Source organism: Prionailurus bengalensis, chromosome A2 (assembly GCF_016509475.1).
Source record: "Prionailurus bengalensis isolate Pbe53 chromosome A2, Fcat_Pben_1.1_paternal_pri, whole genome shotgun sequence".
Lineage (NCBI taxonomy): Eukaryota > Metazoa > Chordata > Mammalia > Carnivora > Felidae > Prionailurus > Prionailurus bengalensis.
Window position 1 is genome coordinate 74,805,751 of NC_057348.1, and position 26,994 is coordinate 74,832,744.

The following is a 26,994-nucleotide window of genomic DNA, read 5'->3' on the forward strand; positions in this document are numbered from 1 at the left end:
TTACTGAGTACATCAATAACAACACTGTGTACAACATCCCAATTATAATCACGTCCTGTTGACAATAACAGAAATAATGCACTAATAACAGAGAACTCAGAAAATAGCCACTCGGAAGCCCGTCGTAATTTGTCGTTGCTTTTAAGGGCATTCATCAATAAGGCACAATACTTTCAGCTAATAGTGTCCTTCTTCTGTTGTTTGTATGACATGTGGGATTTGGTACGCTAACGAGGCCTTGAAATGTGATTTAGCAGCTCTTTTCCAGGAGGGAGAATTGCACGTGGATGAGTGCAGGGACAAATGATGTCTGTGGATACCCAGATGCCCTCAGGGCTAGCTCTCTCCGAGCCAGCTGTTGGCCTGGCACCAAACGTGAGCAGTTTTCATTTCCACGTTATGCTGTCCATTTGTCTTTGCTAACAGCTCAGCTCCCTTCTCTCTGGTGCTTCATCAGTTTTCAAATGGGGGGTGTTTCGGCCGATGATACCCTTATGCAGGTTGCTTTCCCCTGTACCCTCCAAAAACCTGCCCTTGGTCCCCTCCACAGAGAATGTGGTCACCCAGAAGCCACATGTACTTAGCTGAAGACCCTTCCATTTAGCACCTGAGGCAGCGAAAGTAGAGGCAACATGACACATAGACTAGTTCCGAAGCAAAGATGGGGTTCAAAAGTGTTCTTTCCTTTAAAATGTTTTTTTATTTGCAGTTTGCTGGCTCACATAAGGTTTCTTCATTGGTAGAAAAGAAAAGCATCACAGCACTTTTTACAATTGCAAATGCTAGACAGGGGCCCGGAGTGCTTCTAAGAGCATTAACTCTCATGATGCTGTTGCATAGGAGTCATGGGAAGTCAGGAATCGGGGACAGAGGAAGAGGAAGCGGCTTTCTAAGCAGAACCAACCAACCGGGGGCCTGGACCGGGCCCAGCCTGGCTGTCTTTGTGTAGCACTCCAAGGCTGTGGCAAGAGGAGGAAAGCACCCCTTCCCCCATACTGGCTGTGTGTCCCCTCCATCAGTGTGCTCGGGGATTCTGAAAGAACTGACCTCCAGAGACATCATGGGGGTGCGTTTTGGGGGATTCAGTTTCATTTATATTGTTTTCTTTTAATCAAGAGGAGGCAGAAGGAGGTTTCTGTCGTTTTTTCTGACTCTGCGGTAACGTGGCTCTTGTGGTGGACCACAGCATGTGACCAGAGCATTTCCATTGACTAAATGGCTGTGAGTCTTATGTCACGATGTCCAGAGAAGGGAGTGAAGCAGGGTTTATGTTTCAGTCTGTTTCCTTGCTTATTGAGTGACAGAATCTAGCTTTATTTTGGGGCGCCTGGGTGGGCTCAGTCCATTAAGCATCTGACTCTTGGTTCCAGCTCAGGTCATGATCTCGCAATTTGTGAGTTCGAGCCTCACATCAGGCTCTGCGCTGTCAGCACAGAGCCTGCTTGGGATTCTCTCTCTCTCCCTCTCTCTCTCTCTCTCTCTCTCTCTCTCTCAAGAAATAAATAAGCATTTTAAAAGATAAAATAAAATTATGCAGACGCCGCCTGTCCCTGAAGCATCTTGACAGTCCCCTCGGTCGCTCATTCCTCTTTTGATACCCACAGGGCCAGTGTGCGTTCTCTCACTCCTTTTGGGTCACATCCGGCCAGAGTTTCTGATTCAGCCGCTCTGGGGTGGGGGCCAAGAATCTGTATTCCTAACAAGCTCCCAAGTGATGCTGACAACTGCTGGTCATGGGATCACACCGTGAGAACCACTGTTTTAGGCCAGGATTTCCCCGTGGCACAAATATATGGCCACGGACAAAGTACCACAGTGAATGAACAGATTTCTCCCAGGGAAATACCGAGCTGAGTCAAGTGTATATCATGTACGACCATGTATAACTGCTGCACTTAAAAATTGTGTGACTTGAGAGGCGCCTGGGTGGCTCAGTCGGTTAAGCGTCCAGCTTCGGCTCAGGTCATGATGTAGCGGTTTGTGAGGTCGAGCCCCGCATTGGGCTCATTGCTGTCAGCATGGAGCCTGTTTCCGATGCTCTGCCCCCTCCCTCTTTCTGCCCCTCCCCATCTCTCTCTGTCCCTCCCCCTCCTCTCTGCCCCTGCCCTGCTCACACACGCTCTCTCCCTCTCTCAAAAATAAATAAACATTAAATTAAAAAAAAATAGTATGACTTGAAATACTCCATATTTCGGGCAATTGGACTTACATGTACATACACGTGCATGTACATGTGTGCTTGTAATATTAGATGTGTTGATCAGAGTATATGTCAAGTTACATATTCTAAGGGAATGGACGGTCTCATCAGGGCTGTGATGTTTTTAGATAGGCACAGATAGATGATGAAAAAGAATCAACAGAAATGCCCAGAGAAAATGCAATGCCAGCTGCATGGAAGCTAGAAAGCTGAGATGTATCTGAAAAGCTCTTCTCTCCCAGATACATGATATTTATGATCATATGGAGTGGTCCATTTCAGTTTTATTGTGATATTTTTTAAAAGTTTAATAAGTCAGTCTACATTGAACAGATAGGTTTATGTCCCCAGTTTGCTATTTTTATCATGTACTTAGTGGGGAAGAAGAGTGTTTGTATTAATCCCACCCAGAAGCTCCCGGTGTGATGATTGAAATATTCCTCACCTCTGATGGATTTGTGCGTCTCGTACACCAAGCTTCACGGTGGCGACAGTCCCTCCTGAGTGCATCCGGGGATTGGAAACAAATCCATTAGGCCTAGAGAGCCCTCTAATGGCCCCAGACCTTAACTATATCATAGAATCTTCTCTGGGAAGTATCCCTACCTGCTTACAGGGAGGGATCCTCATGTCAAGACCACAGGGCTGACCTTGCTTCTCTGGTTTTGTGATTACAAAAATGGAACTGCCAGCCCTCTTTATTTTTCCCTCCCAAGAACCTAAATTGAAAGAAATCTCTTATGGTGTGTGTGTGTGTGTGTGTGTGTGTGTTCCTGAATTCTTCTTTAAAATTTTTTTTAAGTTTATTCATTTTTGAGAGACAGAAACAGAGTGTGAGTGGATGAGGGGCAGAGAGAGAGGGAGACACAGAATCTGAAGCAGGCTCCAGGCTCTCAGGTGTCAGCACAGAGCCCGACGCGGGGCTTGAACCCACGAACTGTGAGATTCTGACCCGAGCCGAAGTCGGAGGCTTAACAGACTGAGCCACCCAGGTGCCCCACATTATTCTTTCAAGACAGCATTTTCCATCCCATCCCATAAGATGCTGTGAAAAGGGGGGCCCTGGTCATCGGAGGCTGGGAGGGGCTGCACCCCCTTTTGTTTTACATAGTTTGTGTCAGCATGTCCAGGGCTCTGGGAAGTTGTGCAACAAAATTCCTTTTTGTTTAAATCAGTTTCTCAAATAATCTCCCTTTTCTCCCAAAGTACTACCTGTTCCAGGGACGTGGGCGTTTGGTGAAACATGTTTAAAAACGAAGATTTAAAAGATATTATATCCCTGGAAACCAAATTTATGGCCTATAAATAGGATTTTAACAGATCAAGGCCAAAAAAAAGCAATCATGTATATTATATTCACACACATATGTACACATGCAAGGTTGTTTCTTTTTTTTTTTTTTTCTTCAAAAAATGTTTTGCAAAAAGATGTCTCGGACTGCTTTCTCTTCTCACGATCGCGGTTCACCCTCCTCTCCCACCAGGGCTTTCCTGAGGGATCGTGGCTCTGGGCAAATATTTTCAGAGGGGGGCTTCTGTCCATGTAACCAATTCGAGTCCCTTGAAATGAGCCTGTCCGCAGCATTCTGGTGGTCAGTCTGATGGGATTCCGTACGTGAAACGCCATGCTGCCCAGTGGAGGCAATCTGCCCACCCTCTTGGAAACAAGCCTGGCCACCATGTTCCAGGACAACTGGGTGGATGTGAGCCCCAGAGTTCCTGGGGGGTGTGGTAGGTACTCCATGTAGAGAGGGTCACAGAGTGCTCCAAAGAGAGATGGGCGCCAGCCCCATGTGGGTGCCCTGACCAGATAGCATTGCTAGCCACAACCGCCACCACCAGAGAAGGACTTAGAAAATTTCAGGGAATGTATTCGAAAGTGTGGGGCTCCCCTGAGGATCAGGGCTAGGGGCGGGGTCCCTGCTTGCCCTTCTACCTGTCAAGTGGCAGAAAGGAAGAAATTGCCTGTTTCCACATTTTTTTTTCCGTAGCAGGTAACCCCCCCAACTGTTTTGCTTAAATCTTCCCAGCAACGACGTTGCATATTTTCTCTCTTTGCTTTTAAATCTTTTACGTTTTTGTTTATGTTGAGACAGAGACAGACCCAAGCAGGCCCCACACTGTCAGCGCAGAGCCCGAAGCGGGGCTCAAACCCACAAACCGTGAGATCGTGACCTGAACCGAAACCAAGAGTCAGACGCTTATCCAACTCAGCCACCCAGGCGCCCCTGCATATTTTCTGTTTTTGAAACTGGCATTCTCCTTTACAAATCCAGACGGATTAGGTTGTGACCATCCAAGCCTACTCCTCCAAGCCCATCTCCCCACTCCTGCTGGGAGACCTACTGTGCCAGAAGGCAAGACAGCAGCACAGCCTGTAAGCCGCGTGGCTGTCGGGATCAAGTTAGCATCATTAACTCCGCTACTCTTAACGCCTCTGCTTTCCAACCGAATGCTGCAGCTCACATTTTAAGTTCATGAAGTCATTCGATTTTTCCTTAGCCAATCAAACTGAAGTAGATTTTCAGCTTGCAGAATAAGTTTGTGAGATGGCCCTTTTCGTCTCCCCAATCCTGAGAGGCCATCCTGCAGTCACGTGTGTACGTACCCCTCGCTTCCCGGGTATCTGTCACCTGGTTTTGAATTCCGCTTTGGCTTTTCTTTTCAATGTAGCATATTTCTGGACCAGCTGCCTCTTCTTTCAGTTGGTATTTTTTCCAAGTAAACATGTTAGCATTTTGGTAATGCGGAAAGAATTAGTAAGCTGAAAACTGGAAGGAAGGAAGCCGTGTGTCTTCAGACCCTTCAGCCCCTGTTTGGTCGGTCTGTTGGCCTGGTGGGTCGCCCACAGGACCCCTGGTTCCTTCGGCAGGGGTAGCCAAGTGGGGCAATTTGTTTATCATCTGGGGCTCTGACAGTGCTCTTAAGTCGTCATGCCACTTGGCTTCACAACCTTCCAAGGTTCTCAGACACCTGAACTTCTGACAACATCTAGACTTTTCGCACTTTGCCCTTTTTTGCATTTTATATTCTACCTCCTTGCGAAGCATCTCACGGTGTGAGTCTTTTGAGATTTTGTACTTTAGAATATGGTTTGAGGTATGGGTTAGGGAGTGGTGGTCAGCTGGCTCAGAGAGGCCAGCAGGGGAAGGGGAGAAGGGGAACGCAGAAGAATGAGTCGGGGAGAAAGGAAAGAGCTCACGATGAGGAAGCACATGACTGACTATGTTACATGCAGCGTCTCCTTCGATTTAGCTTTCACATCATTCCTGTGATTGACAGGTCATTATCCCTACTTTTTACTTTTATTTTTATTTAAACTTTTTTTTTTTTTTAACTTTTATTCAATTTTGAGAGACAGAGAGAGACAGGGCATGAGCAGGGGAGGAGTATAGAGAGAGGGAGACACAGAATCTGAAGCAGGCTCCAGGCTCCGAGCACAGATCCCAAAACGGGGCTCGAACCCAAGAACCATGAGATCATGACCTGAGCCGAAGTCGGACACTTAACCGACTGAGCCACCCAGGCACCCCATCATTATATCCCTACTTTTGAAGTTGAGCAAACCCGTTGTCTTTCGGCCACACTGTGGCGTTCATAGGGCAGCCGTGGAAAGCGGAAGTCTGTAGACCACCCATGCTGGCGTTCTAAGCCCCTGATGGATAGCAGGTACTCGATGGCCAGTAAACTGAACAAATCCATCCAGACTCTCTCTGTAATGTTCAGAATGCACGTTCTCTACAGCGTCTCTTCGGGTTTTTGATATTAGCACAGTTCTTCAAGTTGTGACAGATCAGCAATGTTATCATTAGATTCCAGGGGCGGTGGGAGGAGGGTCTTTACTCCACCAGTTGAGCTACTTGTTCATCCAGTGGTCATCACTGAACCTCACTGGACGCACGGGCCCCGTCCACCTCCCCTACTGTCTCTCTCCTCACGGTCAATGTGCTGCACTGCCACGGCTGTGCAACCTAGCAGCTTGCTCCAGTAAAAACAAAAACAAAAAACCTAGGTAAACAGTTCCTTAGAAAGTTAGTATGTTGTGCGTCACCTCATTAGAGCATCTGCAGGATCCTATAAATGTAGGTAGGCACACGCAGCAAAGACGGCAATAGGAGAGCTTTGACGAGTCCAGGTCATGGGTAAATGGATCTTCGTTGTACTGTTTCTTTTTTTAAGTTTATTTATTTATTTATTTTGAAAGAGACAGAGACCACTCAAGTAGAGGAGAGGCAGAGAGAGAGAGAGAGAAGCCTAAGCAGGCTCAATGTGGGTCTCGACCACCTGAACTGTGAGATCATGACCTGAGCCGAAATCAACAGTCAGGTGCTTAACCAACTGAGCCACCCAGGCGCCCCTCGTTGTACTATTCTTTTAACGTCTTATATAGTTAAAGCTGTAGAACAAATACTTGACAATGTCCTATGAAATGGTTGAATGATGACTGCAAATTCTGAGACTGCAAATATAAAGCTCTTGAGCCCAGTCAGGATACTATAGTTAACTACCATTATTCCCAGTAACTGCTGCGTATGCATCTGTAGTGGTCTTACCATAGGCTTCCAGTTATAAAGTTCAGTTTCCTGAGGATGCCCACTCACTTGCACACTTTCTTTCTCTCAAAAGAAATAAACATTTAAAAAAATTTTTCTTAGGCCGCTGCGTTCATCATTACCAACGAAATGCAAAAGCTTTACTCACTGGTAGAAATTGTCAGCTATGTTGTGACCCTTCAATAAAAGACATATCTATTACCTTGAAAAATAACCCCCAACTGGCCTCGTTCCTAAAAACTTTATTTAACCTTTCTGTCTTAAGTTTGTTATCTGACCTCCCCGGACGTATTGGGAAGTAATAAGTGTCCTGCCTAATATTTAGAATATAATGAAAATATCCTTAAGATATGTTTAATGAAAGAATAAAAAATTAAAAAAAAAACTCTTTGGAAGAAATAGTACCTATGACTTTATCTGGCTCACTGAAATATTGTGTTATCATTAAGAAATCGGGGTGTCTGGGTGGCTCAGTTGGTTAAGCATCCGACTTTGACTCGGGTCATGATCTCACGGTTCGTGGGTTTGAGCCCCATGTTGGGCTCTGTGCTGACAGCTCAGAGCCTGGAGCCTGCTTCGGATTCTGTGTCTCCCTCTCTCTCTGCCCCTCCCCCATTCATTCTCTTTCTCTCTCTCTCAAAAAAAATAAACATTAAGCAAATTTTAAAAATTGTGTGTGTGTGTGTGTGTGTGTGTGTGTGTGTGTGTCTGTCTGTCTATCCATCTGTCTGTCTGCATGCACCCACGGGAATGGCTCAGAGATTGCTCTACTTATAAATTTTTGTGTCTGTAGCTATATATTGAAATCTCTGTTACCTGATATGCTTATAAGAGTAATGTCATAAAGGATGCATGGTTAACCCAAAACACTAGTAAATTCCAGAGAAGCAAAAAGCAAAAGTTTAAAAGTGTAGTTCTATTTCTCAGCAAAAACCACTGTTACTAATGTAGTTTTTGTAATGCCACAATTTTATTCTCTTCAAACAGTGACAGAAAGGTATATTTTTTTGGAAATTTGATCATTTTATATCAGTTTTATAACCTATGGGTTTTTTTTTACTACAAATATAACAAAGATATTTTCATGTCGATTTAAGATATATCTCACCATTTTAAATAACAACAGATCCCTGTATCATGAGGCTGTACCATAGTAGGTTTAACTAATCTCTTGTTGTTAGAGTATTTTCTTCTGTTAATCAGTTTCATTGATTTCTGACCAACATACAGTTAACGGCACATATTTAAAGCATACTTTTTGATAAGTTTTGAAATCTGTGTGCACCCATGAAACCATCACCGGGGTCAAGGTAGTGACTATATCTCTCACCCCCAAAATTTATTTGTGTCTGTAATCCTTTCTGTTCCTGTCCACATGCTGTACCCTCCAGGCAAACACTCATCTTTCTGTCACCATACACGACTTTGAATCTCCTAGAATTTTGTATAGATGGAATCACCCAGTGTGCACCTTTTTTGGTCTGGCTTGTACTGTTCTGCATAATTATTATGAGGTTCATCCATTTTGTAGCAGGTGTCAGCAGTTTATTCCTTCTTATTACTGAGTAATATTTCATTGTATGGACACATCAGGGTTTGTTTGGTTTTTTTTTCATCCATTAATGGATATTTGGGTAGTTTCTAATTTGGGGCTATTTTTTTAATGTTTATTTATTTGAGAGAGAGAGAGAGAGAGAGAGAGAGCGAGCGCATGAGTGGAGGAGAGGCAGAGAGAGAGGAGATACAGAATCCAGAGCATGCTCCAGGCTCTGTGCTGTTGCAGTGCAGGGCTCAAACCCGCGAACCTCCGAGATCATGATGTAAGCCAAAGTCGGACGCTTAGCTGGCTGAGCTACCCAGGTGCCCCTAATTTTGGGGTATTGTAAGTAAAGATGCTGTGAACATTTGTATACAAATGTCTTTGTGCACATGCTTTCATTTCTCTTCAGTAAATCTCTATGAACTAGCTGGATCATTTGGTAGGAGTAAGTTTAACTTATTAAGAAACTGCCAGACTTTTCTTTTTTACATTGTTTTAAATATTTATTTATTTTTGAGAGAGAGAGACAGAGCATGAGTGGGGGAGGAACAGAGAGAGAGGGAGACACAGAATCTGAAGCAGTCTCCAGGCTCCGAGCCATCAGGACAGAGCCCAACATGGGGCTCAAACTCACAAACCGTGAGATCATGACCTGAGCCAAAGTCGGATGTTCAACCGACTGAGGCACCCAGGTGCCCCAGAAACTGCCAGACTTTTCTAAGTGATTATACTATTTGTGTTTCCACCCACACTGAAAAAGAATTTCAGTTCCTCCACATCTTTGCCAACACTTGGTATGGTTAGTCTTTTTAATTTTAGCCATGATGGTAAGTATATAGTGTTATTTTGTTGTGATTTAGTTTGCATCTCCCTAATGGCTAATGATGTTAGGCATCTTTTCATGTACTCATTGACATTTTTCCCCCCAGCTCTATTGGGGTATAACTGACAAATAACAATTGTATACACTTAAAGTATACAACTTGATGTTTTAACATATGTATGCATTGTGAAGTGATCTCCCCAAACCAGCCAATTAATATATCTATCCCTTCACATAGCTACTCTCTTTTATTGTTGTTGTTGTTGTTGTTGATGATGATGATGATGTCAGAACACTTAATATCTATCCTCCTGGCAAATTTCAAGTGTATAATACACTATTTTTGCTTACAGTCAACATGCTGAACATTAGATCTCTAGGACTTGCATAACTGAAACTTTATACCCCTTGACTAACATCTCCCCGTCTCCCCTCCCCTGAGGCCCTGGAAAAAACCATTCTACTCTCTGCTTCCATGGTTTTGACTGTTTTCAATTCCACATGTAAGTGAGATCATTTCTCTTTCTGTGTCTTGCTTGTTTCACTTAGCATAGAAACTTCTGCACAGCAAAGCAAACAATCAACAGAGTTAAAAGGCAATGTAGGGAATGGGAGAAAATATTTGCAAATCATGTATCAGATAACGGGTTAATATCCAGAATGTATAAGGGACTCATACTACTCAATAGCAAAAAAAAATCAAGTAGTTGGATTAAAAAAATGGACAAGGGACCCGAATGGACATTTCTCCGAAGAAGATGTACAGATTGCCAGCAGACACGGGAAAAGGTGCTCAACACCACTAACCGTCAGAGAAATGTACTTCAGAATCACAATGAGGTATCACCTCACACCTGTTAGAATGGCTACTATGAAAAAGACAAATAACAGTTGTTGGTGAGGACGTGGAGAACAGGGAATCCTTGTGCACTGTTGATGGGATTGTAAATTGGTAGAACCACTATGGAAAACAATATGGAGGTTCCTCAGAAAATTAAAAATAGAACTACCTTACTATACAGCAACCCCACTTCTGGGTATTGAAATGAAACCAGCATCTCAAAGAGCTGTCTGCACTCCTGTGTTCACTACAGCAGTATTCACAATAGACAATCCATGGAAACAACCTAAATGTCCATGGCGGGGGGCACCTGGGTGGCTCAGTTGTTGAGTGCCTGACTTCGGCTCAGCTCATGATCTCATGGCTTGTGAGTTTGGGCCCCATGTCAGGCTCTTGTGCTGACAGCTCAGAGTCTGGAGCCTGCTTTGGATTCTGTGTCTCCCTCTCTCTGCCTTCCTCTGCTCATGCTCTCTCTCTCTCTGTCTGTCTCTCAAAAATAAACATTAAATGTCCATCAGTGGATGAATGAGTAAAGAAAATGAGGTATATAAACACAATGGAATATTATTTGGTCTCAGAAAAAGTAAATCCTGCCATTTCTGACAACATGGGTGAGTCTAGAGGACATTATGACATATTACTATGACATTAGTATATCCTCATTGGTGTCTATGAAATACTTTTGCTGATGTATTCACTTACTTGATGGAGTCTTGAGAGTCCTTTGTATGTTCTGGATACAAGCCTTTTATCAGATGCATGATTTGCAAATATTTTCTTCCAGCATGTGGCTTATCTTGTCATTCTGTTAGTGCTTTTTAGAAGAGTAGAAGTTTTTTTATTTTGATGAGGTCCAATTTATCCAATTTATTTATTTTTTAAGAATTAGGCATTTCACATCACATCTAAAAAAAAATCTATGCCTAACCCAAGGTCACAAAGATTTTCTCCTGTGTGTCCTTCTAGAAGTTTTACAGCTTTAGGCGTTACACTTAGGGTCTGTGACAAATTTGGAATTTTTTAATATGTGCAAAGTATGGGTTGAAGTTCATTTCTTTACAGTTGAAATGTGATTGTTGAAAAGTCTATCCTTATTCTACTGAATTGCCTTTGTACCTTTGTGGTTCTCTTTCTGAACTCTGTGATTTTTTATTGGTCCATTTGCCTACCTTTTATGCCAGTACCGTGTTAATCTTGATTACTGTCACTTTATACTGTCTTGAAATCAGATGAGGTTAGTCCCTCAGCGTTGTTATTTTTCAGAGTTGTTTTGGGTGTTCTAGGTCCTTTGAATCTCCACATGAATTTTAGAATCAATATGTAAGTTTCTACAAAAACACCTTCTGGGATATTTTATTAGATTCCTAGGGCTGTTTTAGCAAAGAAGCATAAACTGAGTGGCTTATAACAACAGACTTTTATTCTCTCACAGTTTTGGAGGCTAGACGTCTGAGATCAAGGTCATGATTGAGTCTGAGATCAGCAGGCTATACTTCTTCTGAAGACTCTAGGGTCCTTCTTTGCTCCTCTCTCCTTCTGGTGGTTGCTGGCAGTCCTTGGCATGTAGATACATCATTCCAATCTCTGCCTCTGTCATCACACTGTGTTTTCCTTATGTGTCTGTGTGCTCTGTATTTTCACATACCTTTGTGTTTATGTATCCAAATTTCCCTGTTTTTATAAGGTCACAAGTCATTGCATTAAGGCCCATCCTAATTCAGTATGACCACATCTAAATTCCATTACATCTGCAAACGTCCTATTGCCAAATAAGGTCACATTCACAGGTTCCTTATAATCATGAACTTTGGCGGGGGGGGTGGGGTGCACAGTATTCAGCCCAGTACAGATACTGACTGGCATTGCATTGAATATGTAGATCAGTTTGGGGAGCATTGACATCTTAATAATAATGAGCTCTGTGATCCATAAACACAGTATAGCTCTTCCTTTATTTTAAGGTCTTCTCTAATTTATCTTGGCTGTGTTTTATAGTTACTATTCAGTGTACAGGTTTTCTCATCTTTGGTTCGGTTTATCCCTAAGTATTTCATATTTTTAGTGCTATTGTAAATCATATTTTTAAAATTTAAGTTTCTGGTTTTTCATACTCTTATATATCAATAAAACCAGTTTTTGTATATTAATGCTGTATCCTGCAGCCTTGCTAAACTCAGTATTAGTTCCTATAGCTTTTTTATAGATTTCCTTGGATTTTTCTATATAAGTGATCATATCTTCTGTGAATTAACAGTTTTACTTTTTTCTTTTTGATCTGGATGCCTTTTATTGCTTTTTTCTGCCTTATTTTAGTGTTTAGTACTGCCAGTATATTGTTGAGTACAAGTGTTGAGACGGCCATCCTTGTCTCGATCTTAGGGGAAAAGCTCCTAGTCTTGTGTTTTAAACTTGATGGTAGTTGTATGTTTTTGTAGATGCCCTTATCAGGTTGAGGAAGTTGCCTATTTTTCTTACTTTGTTGAGAGTGTTGAACAGGAGTGGATATGGATTTTTTCAAATACTTTTTCTGCATCTGTCAAGATGATCATATGAGTTTTCTTTTCTAGTTTGTTAATATGGTGACTTACATTCATTGGTTTTCAAATGGTACATCAATCACACATTCCTGAGATAAACCTCATTTGGTTATGATGCAGTTTATTAATATATATTTCTTCATCCAGTTTGCTAAAGCTTTCTCTAGCATTTTTGCATCTATGCTGATGAGGAATATGAGTCCATAGGGTATTGTTTTTAATAATGTGATTTTCTGGGGCACCTGGGTGGCTCAGTTGATTGACTTCATCTCCGTCATGATCTTGTGGTTTGTGAGTTCCAGCCCTACATTGTGCTTGCTGCTGTTAGCACAGAGCCCCCGTCGGTCCCCCTCTCTCTGCCCCTCCCCTGCTTGCACTCTGTCTCTGAAAATAAATAAACATTTAAAGTAAAAAAAAAAGTTGGGATGCTTGGGTGGCTCAGTCAGTTAAGTGTCCAGCTTTGGCCCAGGTCATGATCTCGTGATTTGTGAGTTTGAGCCCCATGTCCTGCTCTGTGCTCACAGCTCAGAGCCTGGGGCCTGCTTTGGATTCTGTGTCTTCTTCTCTCTTTGCCCCTACCCCACTTGTTCTCTCCCCACCCCCCTCTCAAAAATAAATAAATGTAAAAAAAATTTTTTTTAGGTAAAAAAAAAAAAGTAATTTTCTGATTTTAGCACCAGGGTAATGCTTTCCCCATAGAATAAGTTGGGAAGTTGTTCACTCCTCTTCAATTTTGTAGAATTGGTATTTTTTCTTATTTAACTCTTTGGTAGAATTCACCAGAGGAGCCATTTGGGCCTGCAGGGTTGTTTTTGTTTTTGTTTTTGTTTTCTCTTAAAAAAAAATTTTTTTTTTAATTTGAATATAGTTGACACACAATGTTAACCTTAGTTTCAGGTATGCAACATAGTGATTCAAGTTCTCTATATGCTGCAGTTTGTATTTCTCAAGAAATCTGTCTCTCTCATCTAAATTGTCAAATGTATTGGAATAAAGTGGTTTAAAATACTTCCTTATTTTTTTTTTAAATATCTGGTAATGCCCCCTCTCTCATTCCGGATATTGGTAATTAGTGCCCTCTCTGTCCCTCCCCTTGATCAGTCTGGCTAGAAGTTTATCAATTTTATTAATCTTCTCAAAGCACTTGGTTTTGGTTTTATTGGTATTCTCTCAAGCGCTCTCTCTCTCTCTCTCTCTCTGTCATTCTCTATTTAATTAATTTCTACTCTGATCTGCATAATTTTCCCCATTTCTAATTAGAATTTTAGTTGCTCTGTGTCTTTTTTTTCCTATTTTGCAGGGTAGAAGCTGAAGTTACTAATTTGAGACCTTCCTTCTTTTCTTTTTTTTAAACTTTATTTTTTAAAATTTACCTCCAAATTAGTTAGCATATAGTGAAGCAATGATTTCAGGAGTAGATTCCTTAATGCCCCCTACCCATTTAGCCCATCCCCCCTCCCACAACCCCTCCAGCAACCCTCAGTTTGTTCTCCACACTTATGAGTCTCTTCTGTTTTGTCCCCCTCCCTGTTTTTATATTATTTTTGCTTCCCTTCCCTTATGTTCATCTGTTTTGTCTCTTAAAGCCCTCATATGAGTGAAGTCATATGATTTTTGTCTTTCTCTGACTGACTAATTTCACTTAGCATAATACCCTCCAATTCATCCATGTAGTTGCAAATGGCAAGATTCCATTCTTTTTGATTGCCGAGTAATACTCCATTGTATATATACACCACATTTTCTTTATCCGTGCATCCTTCGATGGACATTTGGGCTCTTTCCATACTTTGGCTATTGTTGATAGTGCTGCTATAAACATGGGGGGTGCATGTGTCCCTTCGAAACAGCATACCTCTATCCCTTGGATAAATGCCTAGTAGTGCAATTGCTGGGTCATAGGGTGGTTCTGTTTTTAGTTTTTTGAGGAACCTCCATACTGTTTTCCAGAGTGGCTGCACCAGCTTGCATTCCCACCAACAATGCAAAGGAGATCCTCGTTCTCTGCATCCTTGCCGACATCTGTTGTTGCCTGAATTGTTAATGTTAGCCATTCTGACAGGTGTGAGGTGGTATCTCATTGTGGTCCTGATTTGTATTTCCCTGATGAGTGATGTGGAGCATTTTTTCATGTGTCGGTTGGCCATCTGAATGTCTTCTTTGGAGAAGTGTCTATTTATGTCTTTTGCCCATTTCTTCACTGGATTATTTGTTTTTTGGGTGTTGAGTTTGATAAGTTCTTTGTAGATTTTGGATACTAACCCTTTATCTGATATGTCATTTGCAAATATCTTCTCCCATTCTGTCGGTTGCCTTTTAGTTTTGCTGATTGTTTCCTTTGCTGTGCAGAAGCTTTTTATTTTGATGAGGTCCCAGGAGTTCATTTTTGCCTTTGTTTCCCTTGCCTCTGGAGACATTTTGAGTAAGAAGTTGGTGCGGGCAAGATCAGAGAGGTTTTTGCCTGCTTTCTCCTCGAGGATTTTGATGGCTTCCTGTCTTACATTGAGGTCTTTCATCCATTTTGAGTTTATTTTTGTGTATGGTGTAAGAAAGTGGTCAGGTTCATTCTTCTGCATGTTGCTATCCAGTTTTCCCAGCACCACTTGCTGAAGAGACTGTCTTTATTCCATTGGATATTCTTTCCTGCTTTGTCAAAGATTAGTTGGCCATATGTTTGTGAGTCCATTTCTGGGTTCTCTGTTCTATTCCATTGATCTGTCTGTTCTTGTGCCAGTACCATACTGTGTTGATGATTACAGCTTTATAGTATAGCTTGAAGTCTGGGATTGTGATACCTCCTGCTTTGGTTTTCTTTTTCAAGATTGCTTTGGCTATTCGGGGTCTTTTCTGGTTCCATACAAATTTTAGGATTGTTTGTTCTAGCTCTGTGAAGAACGTTGGTGTTACTTTGATAGGGATTGTGTTGAATATGTAGATTGCTTTGGGTAGTATCGACATTTTAACAATATTTGTTCTTCCTATCCAGGAGCATGGAATCTTTTTCCATTTCTTTGTGTCTTCTTCAATTTCTTTCATAAGCTTTCTATAGTTTTCAGTGTATAGATTTTTCACCTCTTTGGTTAGATTTATTCCTAGGTATTTTATCATTTTGGTGCAACTGTAAATGGGATCGATTCCTTGATTTCTCTTTCTGTCGCTTCATTGTTGGTGTATAGGAATGCAACCAATTTCTGTGTATTGATTTTATATCTTGCAACTTTGCTGAATCATGTATCAGTTCTAGCAGTTTTTTGGTGGAATCTTTTGGGTTTTCCACGTAGAGTATCATGTCATCTGTGAAGAGTGAAAGTTTGACCTCCTCCTGGCCAATTTGGATGCCTTTTATTTCTTTGTGTTGTCTGATTGCAGAGGCTAAGACTTCCAATATTATGTTGAGTAACAGTGGCGAGAGTGGACATCCCTGTCTTGTTCCTGACCTTAGGGGGAAAGCTCTCAGTTTTTCCCCATTGAGGATGATATTAGCGTTGGGTTGTTCATATATGGCTTTTATGATCTCGAGGTATGCTCCTTCTATCCCTACTTTCTTGAGGGTTTTTATCAAGAAACGTTGTTGTATTTTGTCAAATGTTTTCTCTGCATCTATTGAGAGGATCATATGGTTCTTGTCCTTTCTTTTATTGATGTGATGAATCACATTAATTGTTTTGCAGATATTGAACCAGCCCTGCATCCCAGGTATAAATCCTACTTGGTCATGGTGAATAATTTTTTTAATGTATTGTTGGATCCGGTTGGCTAATATCTTGTTGAGGATTTTTACATCCATGTTCATCAGGGAAATTGGTCTGTAGTTCTCCTTTTTAGTGGGGTCTCTGTGTGGTCTTGGAATTAAGATAATGCTGGCTTCATAGAAAGAGTTTGGACGTTTTCCTTCCATTTCTACTTTTTGGAACAGTTTCAATAGAATAGGTGTTAACTCTTCCTTAATTGTTTGGTAGAATACCCCTGGAAAGCCATCTGGTCCTGGACTCTTGTTTTTTGGCAGATTTTTTATTACTAATTTGATTTCCTTACTGGTTATGGGTCTGTTCAAATTTTCTATTTCTTCCTGTTTCAGTTTGGGTAGTGTATATATTTCTAGGTTTTCCTTCTTTTCTTATATAGGTATTCAGTGCTATAAATTTTCCCTAAATCCTATTACAGCAGCATCTCACAAATTTTGGTATGTTGTCTTTATATTTTTTATGTTTATTTATTTTTTTAAAGTTCAGTTTTATTTGGGGTGCCTGGGTTGCTCAGTTGGTTAAGCATCTGACTTTGGCTTAGGTCATGATCTCACAGTTCGTGAGTTCAAGCCCTACATTGGGCTCTGTGGTGACAATGCAGAGCCTGCTTGGGATATTCTTTCTCTCTGCCCCTGTCCCCTCACTCTCTCTCTCTCTCTCTCTCTCTCTCTCTCTCTCTCTGTCTCTCTCTCTCCCTTTCTCTAAATAAATAAACTTAAAAAAATAATAAAGTTCACTTTCATTTACTTTGAGAGAGAGAGAGAAAGTAAGTGGTGGTTCAGACAGAAAGGGAGCCAGGATCCCAAGCAGGCTGCTGTCAGTGCAGAGGCTGATGCAGGCCTCAAACTCATGAACCGTGAGATCATGACCTGAACTGAAGTCAAGAGTCGGTGCTTAAGCCGCCCAGGTGCACCTGTTGTCTTTATTTTCATTCAACTCAAACTGCTTTCTAATTTCCACGTTGATTTCTTCTTTCTTCTGATGTTTTTCTTTTCATTTCTTTCATTGAGTTATTTAGAATGTTATTTTTGTCCACATATTTGTGGATTTTTCTAGAGATAATTCTCTTACTGATTTGAAACTTGATTCCATTGTCGTCAGCATACTTTGTATGACTTGAATGTTTTTTAAGTTTATTGAGACCGGTTTTAAGTTTATTGAGACCTGTTTAATAGAACAGTGTCTATTATGTTCTGTGTTTGACATGCACTTGAAAAGTATTGTGCTGCCGTATGGAGTGTTTTATAAGTGTAAATCAGGTCAAATTGGGTCTTGGTGTTTTCTGTATTTTCTATAACCTTGCTGATTTTCTCTCTGCTTCTTTCAGTTGTTGAAAGAGGGCTGTTGAAATCTTCCCTACAAAATTGTGCATTTTAAAATTTCTTGATGCTGTGTTTTTGGTTCTTGCTTCATGTATCTTGACACTTTCTGGTTGAATCCATAAATGTTTAGAATTAACACCTTTTTACATTAGGAAATGACCTCCTTTATCCATAATAATGTTCTCTTATTTGCAGTCTGCTTTGTTTGACATTAATATAACTATTCCAGCTGTCTTTTGGTTAGGTTGGCATAATATATCTTTTTTCTTCCTTTTACTTTCAACTTGTGTCTCTGTGTTTGAAATCTGTTTCTTATAGGCAGTATCTAGTTGAGACTTGCTTTTTTAATCTAATCTGATAGCCTTTGTATTTCATTAAACTGTTTAGACCATTTCCATTCAAGGTAGTTATTCATATGGTGACGCTTCAATCTGGCACCTTGATATTTTTTTTTCTATTGGGCCATCTGTTTTAACCCTTTTTCCTCTTTTTTCTGTTTTCTTTTAGATTAATTGATTATTTTTATTACTCTCTTTTATTTCTTTTGTTTATTAGTGATAACTTGTTTTGGTATTTTAGTGGTTGCTTTAGGGCTTAAAGTACATGTTTTAATTTATTAAAAAGTCTGCCTTCAAATAGTGGTATACTTCAGGTCTAGCATAATAATCCCATAATTGTATACTTACATTTCCCCCTCTTCTGGTTTTGTACTGTTTTGTCTGTTTTGTCAAATAGAATTTATTTTTTAACGTAAAGTCACTTCATGTTACTTTGTGATTATCTTCGTTTAAGCAGTCAGTTATCTTTTAAGGAGATTTAAATAATGACTAAAGTCATGTATACTTACCTACATAGTTATCATTTCTCATTCCTTTGGAGCCTGTCATTCCTTTGTGTACATCCATACTTCCATCTAGATCTGTATTTCCATGTAGCATCATTTCATGCCTGAAAAATGTCTTTTCACATTAGTTGTGTTGATTGGATGGTGATGGGTTCTTTCTGCTTTTGTATGTATGAAAAAATAGTCACCTCATTTTTTCTCTCTTTTTTTAAAAATTTTTATTTATTTTTGGAAGACAGAATGTGAGCGGGGAAGGGCAGAGAGAGAAGGAGACAGAATCCAAAGCAGGCTCCAGGCTCTGAGCTGTCAGCACAGAACCTGATGCAGGGCTCATACTCACAGACAGTGACATCTGACCTGAGCCGAAGTTGGACGCTTAACCGACTGAGCCACCCAAGTGCCCCACATTTTTGGTCTTTTTTTTTTTTTTAATGTTTTCGGGGCACTTGGGTGGCTCAGTCTGTTAAGTGTCAGACTCTTGATTTTGGCTCAGGTCATGAAATCGTGGTTTGTGAGTTCAAGCCCCATGTCGGGCTCTGTGCTGACAGTGTGGAAACTCCTCGGGATTCTTTCTCTCCCTCTCTCTCTGCCCCTTCCCCTGCTTGTGCTCTGTCTCAAATAAATATTTAAAAATGAAAACATAAAAATATTTTCAAGGAGCACAGAATTCTAAGTTTCTCTCTGTACTTCAAAGATACTGCCTCAACATCTTTTTGCTTGCATTAATTCTGGTGCTAAAAAATGCTATTATTCCTAGGTTGTCCCTGTATTCAGTAACATGTCTTACCCTGCCCCCCCCCCCCGCCCCGGCCACTTGTAAGAATTCCTCTTTAACACCGCTTTTGAGAAATTTAGTTATGGTGGCTCCAGGTGTGTTCCCTGTGGCTCCCATCCTCCTTGACCAGTGGTTCCCCGAAGCTTGTACGTTGCACAGTGAGTGGCAAGAATACAAAAAAGCAAGTCACCCACACAAACATTTCAAGCTTTCATTTGTGTGACATTTACTAACATCCATTGACTAAAGCATGACAGATGGTCAACCCCAAGTCAAGGGATAAGGCAGTAAACTCCATCTGTAGGGAGGCCATGGCAAGACTAGGCATAGGATTATGGTCAAATTGTCTACCTAGAGTGGAAGAAGGTCAGTACTTTGGTTATAAACTTAGATGTCCCTAGCAGAAGACACTTCCTGAAGATTATTATCACTAGTAAGATCTTCCCTTTGGGTATTTTCCCCCTGTGGTTTACACATGTAGTCTCTTTTCTTAGGATCACATTCTGGGTCTAGACTTTTAATGGGAACGCGGTACTTAAGCTCTGGCTTCCAAAAGTTTACGAATGTCGACACCACATCAGATCTGCTCTAACGGTGACTCAGGTATAAGGAATGAGAGGAGTTTTCTTTTGTTACGTTAAGGGACATGACATGTCAACGTGTTTCAACATGTTAATGACAGGGTTGTCATTTTATAAAGGAATGCTGTATCAGCAGGCAACTCCTTTTTTTGCTCTTTATGTAGTTCTGTCAAACTGCTGTTTGATATGAGTGCCTTAAGGGGTAACTCGCAAGAATTAAGGGTGCAAAACCAAATAGAAATGGAGTCTGAAGTAGCCAGCTGCCCCTTTTGAAGACCACCACACTGGTATACAGTCTCATGCCACTTGTCATCCTTGAGCTCTACATTTCCATTCGAGCTTTCATAAGGGGCCCCATTAGGCTCAGAGAGGATTAATGGACAGATTCGTTTGGGCTCACGTTTTAAGAAGAACTTAGAGACTGTCCAGAATTCCTCTGCAGATCCCCATGGTGCCTGTTTGAGAGATGTGGGCCCAGGTCTCAGCAGCAGCCTGGAATAGCACTGGGGTCCAAGGCCTCTGGCTGTTGCAGTCCTGCCTCGGCTGCATTGCATCTGAGGGACCCAGGACAACAGCCCATTCTCCTTATCCCCAGATGGAGGAATGATGCCATTTACCCCTTGGTTTTTGTAAGGATTAGACCGTGCGGGCAAAATGAAGTCTGGGGGATCTAGGAAGGTCATTCTTTGAAGGCAATAATAGTGTTGTAGCACTGTATCATTAGACTGCAGCGAAGTGCCCTAACCTGAGTTAATATTTATATGCACGAAGCTCTCAGAACAGTGCCTAGCACATTCTAAGTCAATGTAAGTGTTCGCAAAATTTTAGACCTATAACTTGTACCAATACAAATGTTGGCAAAAAACCAAAACCCATGCAGATTTTGAATAGGGGCCAAAAGAATCAGTTGATGGTTTTGTGACTGTAATTATTAAAGCAAGAAGGATTAGCCTTGTGAAATTTTAAACGTGTAAGAATGATCGTGCTGCAAAATAGGTAGCCCAGGACCAATCACGTGGTATTTAAGCAGATTTCCTTCTACAGTGAGTGTGGATATACTAAAAACAATTATCTCTTATGCCCCAAAGCTATTCATACAGCTCTATGTATTTTTAAGTTTTATGTCTATGATCAATATTAATTAAAAGAACTCTTGTTCTTTAAAAGCTTTCTCTGAACATTCCTATTCTTTTGTGCTTCATCCATGGTTGTGACCTTTGAGTTTCTAGAGTACAGATGGTCAAAACTGAAGCTTATATCAAACACCAAACACATTACCTGATTCTGTGGAAATTGACCCAGTTCTGTTCACCATGATTGTTTATGGGGGCTTTATTTCAGCTCTAACCCTTACTGTGTAACTTAAGCCAAGGCTAGGCTAACTTCAAGCCGTGTTATTTTTGTTGTGTATCATGAGACCACAATAAATGAATAAATATTAATATTCAGTATTATAAATGTGTTGCTATTATAGCAGGACTTTTATCCTGTGTCTTATTTGGCTTACCTATTTCTAATCAAGGAATGTTATTTTATGGCAAATGTTGGGAGATGTGGTTCTCTCCCTCCCTCTTTCTCTTTCACCTTCCCTCCCTCATACTTACAACGGAGACCGACAGTAATATGGATGAAGAGTGGGTCATGTGATGACTACATCAAAGGATAGGGTCTCTCTGAGGGGATGAGGCAGGTGGAGGTAGTCAGGGTAGATGGCATCCCTTCCTTTTTACACACTAGCTTCGCAAGGGGACCTCACAGCCATGGGCTATGGTGATGGGTCCCAGCCGTGGCCTATTGTATCTGTCTGGTCGTCCATAATTCTTGACCTGAGATTCCTAAACTAGCAGAGGAGAGTCCTTGGATCTTGATGGCATCAGGATATACCTCTTAGACATTCTCTTTGTTGGCTGGATTCGGAGCTGGACGAAGGACAGAAACCAAAACCTGGGTCGCATTCCTATGCACCTTAGGTTCCAGTTGGCCACAGTCGGTTATTTCCCCCTTCATCACATTTCGCGAGTGACTCTGGGTAAACTATCAGAGCATGCTTTGGGGATATTCAGTGATGTTAGAGGATTACACGGAGATTATATCATAAAGTCTCATATTCTGTCTTGTTCTCCTTTAACAGAATGAAGTCCCCGAGGTGAAGAAAGAGGAGACATTGTTGGATCTGGACTTCGACCCTTTCAAGCCTGAGGTGACACCTGCAGGTTCTGCTGGAGTGACCCACTCACCCATGTCGCAGGTATCCGATGGCGGCTTTGATGTTTGGAGATGACGTTTTCGTGAACTTCAAGGGCAGCAGTTGCCTTTCAGACCGCTCTCCATTTCATTTTACTTTTCTTTTGGGTTGACAAACATTTTCTAATGGAAGGAAGGGTAGAAAGAAGACCTTATCCATATCTATCATTCCAAACCTCCTCCTTCCATTCCCTCTCTCTCTACCCATAGAGCTGGGATAACCATACATCCCAAACTGGAATGTATGGTTGCCCAGGAATCCCTTGTCTCAGAGTAATTGTATCATTAGTATCATTTTACACTCAGACCGTTCAGACTTCGATGATACATTTCATGACTTTTCTAAATGAAGCTCTTTCTCTTGGCCCTGGACTTAACCTTCTCACTGTTTCCTCTACGTTCCTTCTCCATGCTTTGGAGATTAAAGCACGTTAGACATAGCCTCGAAATTGTGCCCCAACGGAAATGTTTTCCAGTCTTGGTCACTTTGAACTTGATGACATTGTCTTCCTCCACATTGCAGAAGCTTCCCCTATGGGATCTGGGCTATGGCTTGAGGCGGAGCTGGCCTCCCGTACCCAGCTTCCCCTTGCTCATCATCGTCATCCTCAACCTTTCCTCACTTCAGTAGTGACGGCCACAGCGTTCTCCAGCAGAAGGGTCCGGGAGCGGGGCACTCTAATGGCTTGTGGATGATTTCTCTGCAGTAGACTTCCTTCACGATTGTCTGTGCCCATGAAAGGAAGTTAACTCAAAATCTATCTAAGCAGAAATTGTTTGTATCCGTATTTTTGATGTGCTTGGGGCCTCACATTTGAATTTGGGCAAATCCAAAGGTGGCTGGGATATACTTCCCGTGAACTAAGAAAGGTGTATTATAAATTGAGACCTAGCTCAATCTTTTAGTCTTGAAGCCTTCGTGATACCTTACCGTAAACCACTGTCAGCTCAGTATGAACCTCAATAAATAAAGCCTCTCTTTAATCCATGCTTTATTCCAGAATGTGATCGAATTTCTGAAGGCCTCCCTGTTGTAAACAGGAACAATACAAATCTGAGATGTCGGTAAAGCAGGTAATTAAGCAGATCAGATAGGAGCCTTTGAAGATATTTTGCAAAATAATGGGTCTCTTAGATAAATGTTTCAGAAAATTCTATTAAATCCCTTTTAGGAGACTCATGATAGGCATTACAATATTAAAGGCTCCAGGAAGTCCTGCAATTAAAAGAAAAAAACCGTTTAGACTTGTTTAACTTAGAGATTCCCAAATGTGTTTGGCCACGGAAATCTGTTTGAATGAAAGTTTCTTCACATTCATTTGAATGTTCTCTAAAACATACTTTGGGGAATGCCACCATAGTGATAATCAGCAAGCTTGAGGGTTCTGCCTTGGGGGCCCAGCAAAGCAGAAGATGAATGTACATATCATTCAGAATACTTCCGCGAAAGAGCTTTCTCACTGTGTAGACTTCTTTGTCTACAGGACTTCTCTGCCTCACACTCCAGCGTTCACTGCTCTAGTGGCAGAAGGCAGGTTTCTACAGTGAATGTTGTGATCAGTGGATGAGATCCCATAGCATGTCTATCTGCGAATTGGATCAAGAGAGAAACCTCTTTTATATCAATCCATGATTAAAAAATTCCACAAATCATGGAACTTTGTGTGGATTTAGGACTAAGAGACTCTTTCATAATTAGAAAAAAAAATGACTGAGGGACGCTTGGTTGGCTCAGTCGGTTAAGTGTCTGATTTTGGTTCAGGTTAGGATCTCATGGTTCGTGGGTTCGAGCCCCGTGTCGGGCTCTGTGCTGCCCGCTCAGGGCCTGGAGCCTGCTTCGGATTCTGTGTCTCCCTCTCTCTGCCCCTCCCCCACTTACACTCTCTCTCTCTACCCCCCAAAAATAAACAAACTTAAGAAAGGTTTTTTTAAATGACCTTGATTAAATCTTCACAAGTCTTTCTTCTGAAGAAAATGTATCACCGCAGTTAGAAAAAGCTGTGTGTGCCCTGTGTCCTCCCTCAGGCCAGGTAATAAACCGCCCCGACTGCCCAGTGGCTCTAATTGAGTCACCTCACTGCAGTCATCCTGTGAGCCGGCTCTAATCACATCTCTTCTCCAAGAACAGTCTTAGGCTGAGAGAGCAAAAAAGCACAGAGCCATTAGATTTGTGCAGGCCTTCTTTCCCCTTCGTTCAGAATGATCTCGCTTAACCATCGCTTGACCCCACGCTTTAAATGGATGTTCTTGCTGCTGGCAGAACAGCTCACCTTGTGATCTCCACGGTGTCCGCACGAGTTAACGCGTCCTTTCGTGATCCTGAGGACTGATAAACAAGACGTTTCACTTTGCCGCCTTCCTTTGGAGAAAATACCCCACGCCGTCTGCATGAGGCAGGGGGGATATGGGGTAGCTTTTAGGAGCTGTGATTCTTAAGAGGCTAGGAAGCAAGAAAACACAAAGCATGTTAGATACAGAAGGAGTACACATACAAATAACTGGGGCTTTCCATGCAACCGTTCTGCTCTCCTTTCTTAAGTCCTTCAACAGGTGGGACCTAACCCAGAGAGCATCCAGGCTGCACAGAGACGCAGGGCGGCTGGGGCAATACAGCCCAGGGTGGGTGGGCTCTCTCAGGACCACAGGACCCCTGTCCTGTAGTACTGAATCCCAATGAGACATCTGTGACCCCATCTGGAAACCCCCATGTTCTTAGTTTGGGCGTGCCAGGCTCTCTAATTTGCCACTCATTTAAAGATCAAAACAAGTGCATAAACACGGGTCTGATTCTAGTCACAAAGACAAAGGCAGAAGAGGGTGTGGCATTAGCAGCAATTCTCAATCACAAAGGAGATGAGAGTGGTCTCCCTCACTTTCCCAAACACATGGGCGGAAGTCACTTGAACCATCTGGATTTGCTCCCCAGGATCAATGAGCTTTATAATTAAAATGCCAGTAGTAAGCATATTCATCCATTATGTCTTAGCGGGCACCCTGCTAATTTGCATGATTATTTATTGAGCTGTGTTATCATCTAATTCAGCATATTGAAGAACTACCTTTCTGGGGTTCATTGACCATCAAACTGGTCATAATTCATCCTCTCGAATTTGGAGGGTGGGGGGAGAGGAAGCAGTAGCAATGATTAGATCTGTATTTCCTCAAAGATGTGAGAAACTAAAATCTGGACACCTTGTACTTCATTTTAAGTGTGTGTGTGTGTGTGTGTGTGTGTGTGTGTGTGTGAAGTAAACACATTCATCATGTTTCAGATACAGTTTTTACTCCTAAAGTGAAAAGCAGATTGACTGGTCTCCTGTGGTTTATTGTAGTAGCCACAAGGCACATTTGACTATTCCAATTTAAGTACAATCAAAGTATATAAATTTTAAATTTTGGTTCTCTTACACTAGCACCTCTCAAGCGCTTAATAGTACCTGTGACTGGTGGCTACCACCTTGGACAGCGCAGATACGGAACACTGTCATCACCAAAGCAAGTTCTGTTGAACAATGCTGTACTAAATATTTCAAAAATGTTTTATTTTCAGAACTTCCATCACGTCAGTATTTTTTTACATGCTTGGGATTTGTATGCTAACCATATTGTTGTTTGTTTGCTTTCAGACATTGCCCTGGGACCTATGGACGGTAAGAGTACGGAGAACTCACATTTTGATGTACCTGGAGCCCTAGAAATTTGGAAACCTTATTATATTTTAATTAATCTGTGATGAGAAGAAGACCTAACATTTTTTTAAGTTTATTTTTTTATTTTGAGAGAGAGAGGGAGAACACAAGCAGGAGAGGGGTAGCGAAGAGGAGAGAGAATCCCAAGCAGGCTCCACACTGTCCGTGCAGAGCCGACGTGGGGCTCCGTCTCACGAAGCCTGAGATCATGACCTGAACCCAAATCAAGAATCAGACATTCAACCAACTGAGCCCCCCAGGGGCCCTGAAGACCTAGACATTTTTTAATGATAATGTAGCCCCCTAGAACCATAATCAGCTCCCTGGTGGTTCCAAGCATTACCAGCACCTAGAAACAGTGGCGTGGAAAAGAGTGTCATTGTTCCAGACTCCTAGATAAGCAAGAATCTGTGGTGTTATGCCTTTTTATGCTTCTTCCCGTGGTTATTGGCCACAGGAAATGTTGCGGTTGAGGACGTGCACCTTTTTTATTGCTTTTAAGTAGAATAGAAGAAAATGTGGCTGAGCAAACGTAAGGGACACGCTACTCTGCACCGGGACCCAGTTTCTCACTATTATTTTCAGTAATAATGAAGCTTCGTCAACAAGGTCTTGGGCTTTAGAGCCAGACGGCCCTGGATTTGAATCAAGACTCTACCTCTTACAGCAATATGACTTCGGGCGACTTATGAATTTCTCTCGGCCTCAGTTTTTCTCCTGGCTAAAATAAGGGCAATGTCCCCTACCTCAGAGGGCCACGTGAGGATCAAGTAGTTAATATTTATAGTGTTTAGCCCCACATCTGGTCCATAGCAATAAAAGGTAGCTATTACTGGTAATGGTATGTATTCAGCTAATCTGATGGGCAAAGAGGGGCACTTCCAGAAGTTAGAGTTGGGAAAAAAGACACAAAAGGAACTTCGTGGTGGCGGCATCTGTGCTGGGGAATTAGGAAGGTGGCGGGGAATTAGGAGGGTAGCCATACTCACATGAAGCCTGGTATCCCTGAGGAATAAGGCCTTTGTCTGCCCTATATTGGAAAAGTTCTGGTCAAATGGTCTTCAGAGCTCAACTTGGGTTTCGTGTTTTTCTTCTTTTTTATGTTTTTAAACTTTATTTTTGAGAGAGAGAGAGAGACAAGTGTGAGCAGGGGAGAGGCAGAGAGAAAGAGAGAGGGAGAGGGAAACAAAGAATCTGAAGCAGGCTCCAGACTCTGAGCTGTCAGCACAGAGCCTGACGTGGGGCTTGAACTCTGAACTGGGAGATCATGACCTGAGCTGAAGTCGGACACCCTAACCG

The 26,994-nt window shown here is 41.8% G+C and overlaps 1 protein-coding gene across 7 annotated transcripts in view; it reads left to right on the forward strand.

Moving 5' to 3' along the window:
* AMPH (amphiphysin) overlaps positions 1–26,994 on the forward strand; it is a 250,199-nt gene that overhangs the window by 176,370 nt on the left and 46,835 nt on the right. For all 7 annotated transcript variants that reach the window (XM_043588531.1, XM_043588533.1, XM_043588536.1 and 4 more), the window contains 2 exons: positions 21,894–22,010; positions 25,633–25,656. In XM_043588531.1, coding sequence (XP_043444466.1) covers positions 21,894–22,010; positions 25,633–25,656 — 141 coding nt within the window. The remainder of the gene's footprint in view (positions 1–21,893; positions 22,011–25,632; positions 25,657–26,994) is intronic.